Source organism: Oratosquilla oratoria, chromosome 42, assembly GCF_046742065.1.
Source record: "Oratosquilla oratoria isolate Oo_2021 chromosome 42, ASM4674206v1, whole genome shotgun sequence".
Lineage (NCBI taxonomy): Eukaryota > Metazoa > Arthropoda > Malacostraca > Stomatopoda > Squillidae > Oratosquilla > Oratosquilla oratoria.
The window spans coordinates 2,238,493-2,243,492 of NC_134818.1; the positions used below are offsets into that span (position 1 = coordinate 2,238,493).

The 5,000-nt window shown below is 41.2% G+C and overlaps 1 protein-coding gene across 1 annotated transcript in view; it reads right to left on the reverse strand.

Moving 5' to 3' along the window:
- LOC143021523 (uncharacterized) overlaps window positions 1-4,532 on the reverse strand; it is a 9,540-nt gene extending 5,008 nt beyond the window's left edge. Inside the window, exon 1 of the mRNA XM_076179112.1 lies at window positions 3,828-4,532. Coding sequence (XP_076035227.1) covers window positions 3,828-4,249 — 422 coding nt within the window. The 5' untranslated portion in view covers window positions 4,250-4,532. The remainder of the gene's footprint in view (window positions 1-3,827) is intronic.
- Between the last annotated feature and the right edge of the window lie 468 nt (window positions 4,533-5,000).

Genomic DNA, 5,000 nt, shown 5'->3' on the forward strand with positions numbered 1-5,000 from the left:
TACTGGAGGAAGTTAGAGAAATTACAGGAAGAAGTTAGAAGTGATACCGGAGGAACACTATGAGGTAAGACATTAGTGGATTTACTGGAGGAACTCAAGAAATCTAAAGAGGTAAGCTAGTGGATTTAGGAGGAAGGCCAAAGGAGGATACCAGGAAGACATTAGTGGGGTTACCGGAGGAATAGTGGGGTTACCGGAGGAAGGCCCTAGTGGGGTTACCGGAGGAAGGCCCTAGTGGGGTTACCGGAGGAAGGCCCTAGTGGGGTTACCGGAGGAAGGCCCTAGTGGGGTTACCGGAGGAAGGCCCTAGTGGGGTTACCGGAGGAAGGCCCTAGTGGGGTTACCGGAGGAAGGCCCTAGTGGGGTTACCGGAGGAAGGCCCTAGTGGGGTTACCGGAGGTAAGACATTAGTGGGGTTACCGGAGGAAGGCCCTAGTGGGGTTACCGGAGGAAGGCCCTAGTGGCGTTACCGGAGGAAAGACATTAGTGGGGTTACCGGAGGAAGGCCCTAGTGGGGTTACCGGAGGAAGGCCCTAGTGGCGTTACCGGAGGAAAGACATTAGTGGGGTTACCGGAGGAAGGCCCTAGTGGGGTTACCGGAGGAAGGCCCTAGTGGGGTTACCGGAGGAAGGCCCTAGTGGGGTTACCGGAGGAAGGCCCTAGTGGGGTTACCGGAGGAAGGCCCTAGTGGGGTTACCGGAGGAAGGCCCTAGTTACCGGACGGCCCTAGTGGGGTTACCGGAGGAAGGCCCTAGTGGGGTTACCGGAGGAAGGCCCTAGTGGGGTTACCGGAGGAAGGCCCTAGTGGGGTTACCGGAGGAAGGCCCTAGTGGGGTTACCGGAGGAAGGCCCTAGTGGGGTTACCGGAGGAAGGCCCTAGTGGGGTTACCGGAGGAAGGCCCTAGTGGGGTTACCGGAGGTAAGACATTAGTGGGGTTACCGGAGGAAGGCCCTTGTGGGGTTACCGGAGGAAGGCCTTAGTGGGGTTACCGGAGGAAGGCCCTAGTGGGGTTACCGGAGGAAGGCCCTAGTGGGGTTACCGGAGGAAGGCCCTAGTGGGGTTACCGGAGGAAGGCCCTAGTGGGGTTACCGGAGGAAGGCCCTAGTGGGGTTACCGGAGGAAGGCCCTAGTGGGGTTACTGGAGGAAGGCCCTAGTGGGGTCACCGGAGGAAGGACGTAGACCAGCGCTACCCGAAGTGGTGGCCCGCGGATCTGATAGTCCAGGCCATGCTAAGGAATCGTTTGAGGAATTGGTAGAATCTAAGGGTTATATTTTCTATTACTTTTTATATGTTTTGATATTGTATTATTCTTTTACAAATAAATACAAGATAAAAAGAAATTGGCAACATTTATTATATGCATTATATATATCATTTGAGGTATTGGTAGAATGTAAGGGCTATATTTTTATCACTTTTTTATGTGTTTTGATATTGTTATTTGTTTACAAAATGAATGGAAAATAAAAAAAGTTGTCAACTCTTATTATACTTATTATGTATATCGTTTCCGGTATAAATTGATAGTACTACGAAATATTACCGACACATAAAAAAAAAAAAAAAAAAACCTGTCCGCCACATCAGGTAAAAAGCACTGCCCTAGGTCACCCAGTATGCCCGGACTTCCAAATACGCACAAACCAAACATCCCGATAAGACCCATTTACTTGCGGGAATAAAGCCCATCTGAAAAATTCGAACGATCTGATCAAGAGGTTGAAGAATATAGACCTGTCACAGAAGACCTTGGTGTTGTATGATGTAACGAGCCTGTTCATTAATATCTCCATTGAAGGGGTATTAAAGGCTGCTAGAGAGGTGGTCAACAATATGAGGGACGAAGGTTTACCTCCGGGTAAGGATTCTTTGTTTTTTAATTAGTATCAGATTCCCTTTTTGGCTACCTCCCTTGTAAGGGGGAAAAAGCCTTGGTATATGTATGTATGTATCAGATTTACTTCTAGGTAGGGAAGATATTTTTCAAAATTAGTATCCCTCTCTGTGAAATCTGGCCCCCTGGTCTTCGATAACGAAGAATATTTTAGTGTCGCGGGCTCGCAATGGGGAACACCCTTAGTACTGCCCTGGCCTCATTGTATATGGATGTGTTAGAGAGAGATCATTTTATAACAATAATGGGCCAGGGGACATCTTGGATGCGGTACGTGAATGACGTAATTATCGTCGCCCCCAGAGATATATGTATATATGTACAAAGAATTGCAAAGGACTACAAAGGAAGAACATGCCGCCAGGTGACCGTTTACTCCATAATTAGGTCGGATGCGAAAAATGAAATAAATAGATTAATTAATACATAAATAATTAAAATAGAAAAATAGATATTAGTAGATAATAAACAAAGAGATAAATGTTAAATGATAGTAATTTTTCAGATTGATAATAATAATTTATAATACTGGCTATCATATATCAAACAGTTACTTTCTACGAGTAGATGGTGTTCGATAGCATCTCTAATGATAATTTCCATAATTTTTCCTACGATTGAAATTAAGCTTATAGTCATGTAGTTTATTGGCTTCTTTTTTCACCCTTTTTGAATATGGGGGTAAAATTAGCTAACTTCCATCCACTTGATACATCTCCGGATAACCTTCAAGATTCTTGAATACCAACCCTCAGGCTCTAGTGTTTTTTCAATTTTGAGTTTTTCTATACGTCTTTTTTTTTTTTTTTTGTTATATATACAGTAGTAAGTTTCCCTTAGACTTATCACAGGTTTCAGTTAGGACTTCACTTACAGGTATTTCGTTTATTTATGAATGAGCTAATATATATATACATACATACATACATATATATATTTATATATATATATATATACATATGCATATATATACATATGCATATATATATATACATATATATATATATATACATATATATATGTATATATATATATATATATATATATACACAAAATGATCAGTAAATCACACGTGATCCAATTTTTTTTCTTCAGGTAAACACAAAGGAAATCGGAAAGAAACCGAAATTCCCAAGCGCTTTCGTGTTATTCACATCGGGGGAATACATCTGTATTCCCCTGAACATTTCTGTTTATTTCCGATATCCTTTGTGGTTACCTGTGAAAAAAGGATTATATATATACATATATATATATTTATATACATATATATATATATATTTTTATCTATCTATATACACACACACACACACACACACACACACACACATATATATATATAATTCCCCTGAAGATGTGAATTACACGAAAGCGCTTGGGATATACTGTTTTCTTCCGATTTCCTTAGTGGTTACCAGCAAAAAAAAAAAATATATATATATATATATATGTGTGTGTGTGTGTGTGTATTATATATGCATGTATATATATATATATATATATATATATATATATATATATATATGTGGTTTGTGTTTGTATATATATATATATATATATATATATATATATATATATATATATATACTGTACATGTAAGCAAATCTACACATAGATAAATAAGTAGATGATTTATGAATAGATATATGTGCCAATGAATTTGAAAACACATGGTCAGATAGTCAATGTAAAAGTAATTAGTCAATAGAAAGAAAATAAATCAAAACTAAATCTTATGAATAGATAACAAACAAGGAAAATGATCAGCAAATAGATTAAAAGGTGACTTTAATAAATGACTAGAATAACAAACAAAATGGTAGGTATTACAATACATAGATCAGCAATTTATCCAGGCAATTTTTTTTAATTGTATGTTCAGAGTTACACACCAGAAATTCCTCCTTCTACTGGCATGAGTAGGACTCACCCTGTAGACGTAAGCGCGGTTGTGTCAACGAAGTCCCCTTCGAAAGTTTTCGGTTCTCCATCGAAGAGAGTCTCGTAGACCGTTTGCTGCCTTCTCGGGAGCGTCGGTGTTCCCTGGTTTCCGTTGTCGATCTCGGACTCTCCCGAGGTTTCTTGACTGCTTTCTCCATCTCCTCCTCCTCCTACATTCCCGCTGTTCCCTTGGCCGTTGTTTCCACTATTGCCAAGGTTGCCTTCACTCGTTTGAGAGTGGAGGGCGACCAACACCAACAACGCGAGGACAACTCGAGTGACGCTCATGGTTGCAGGAAGACCTCCGAAAGGAAGCTGGGCCGCAGTGAAGATCGATGGGAGTTCGGGGAATGTGGTCTGAACGCTTTTACGCGTGTTACGACTGCTGTTATGAGTTGTCTCTTCTTTCATACACTGATGGCTTCCTGTATGTGATGGTTATTTGTATGAGTGAATTGGTTACTTTTTTGAGGGACCTAGTTTCGTTTTATGCGTTGGTTGCTCTTTTTTATGTATAAAATGGTTACTTGGTCAATTCTACGTAATGTTTTGTTTTTGTACAAACGATGATTATTCACTTTTATGTATAGAACGGTTATTTGTATGGGTGAGTTCTTTTCTGGATCGTCTTTCAAAGGATAATTATTCACTTTTAAGCATGAAGTGGTACCTGTATGTCAGGGTTGTCCTCGACTCGAGAGGCACCTCAAGGACAATCTCTGGAGTCCAGGCAGCTCTTCGCATGTGCTTCAAGTGGGACTCACATCTCAAGACCTAAGACCTGTGAATTAATAGTCAGTTCTGGTGCTTAAGGAGTGTCATCTATGGGCCACCCTACGGGATATAAAGTCTACGACTGGTTATTTGGTCCTAGGACGTGGGATCTAAGAGATGAAACTAGGTTTGAGCTTCTGGGACTTGGGACCTGGGACTCGGGGGAGAAAGACCTAGACCCAGAAGTACTTGGTGAAGCAGAGGAATTGACACTTATAACTTGGGACTACGTAAGTCAAGTACTTTACCACTTGGCACTTAAGGCCTATAGTATAACGCTTAGGATCGATCTGGAACTTCGACCGTAGAGGCTGAGATAATGGAACCTACCCTTGGAACCAAGAACTAGGGAGCTGACGTTTGGTATTGGGGACGTAGACATTAGGTA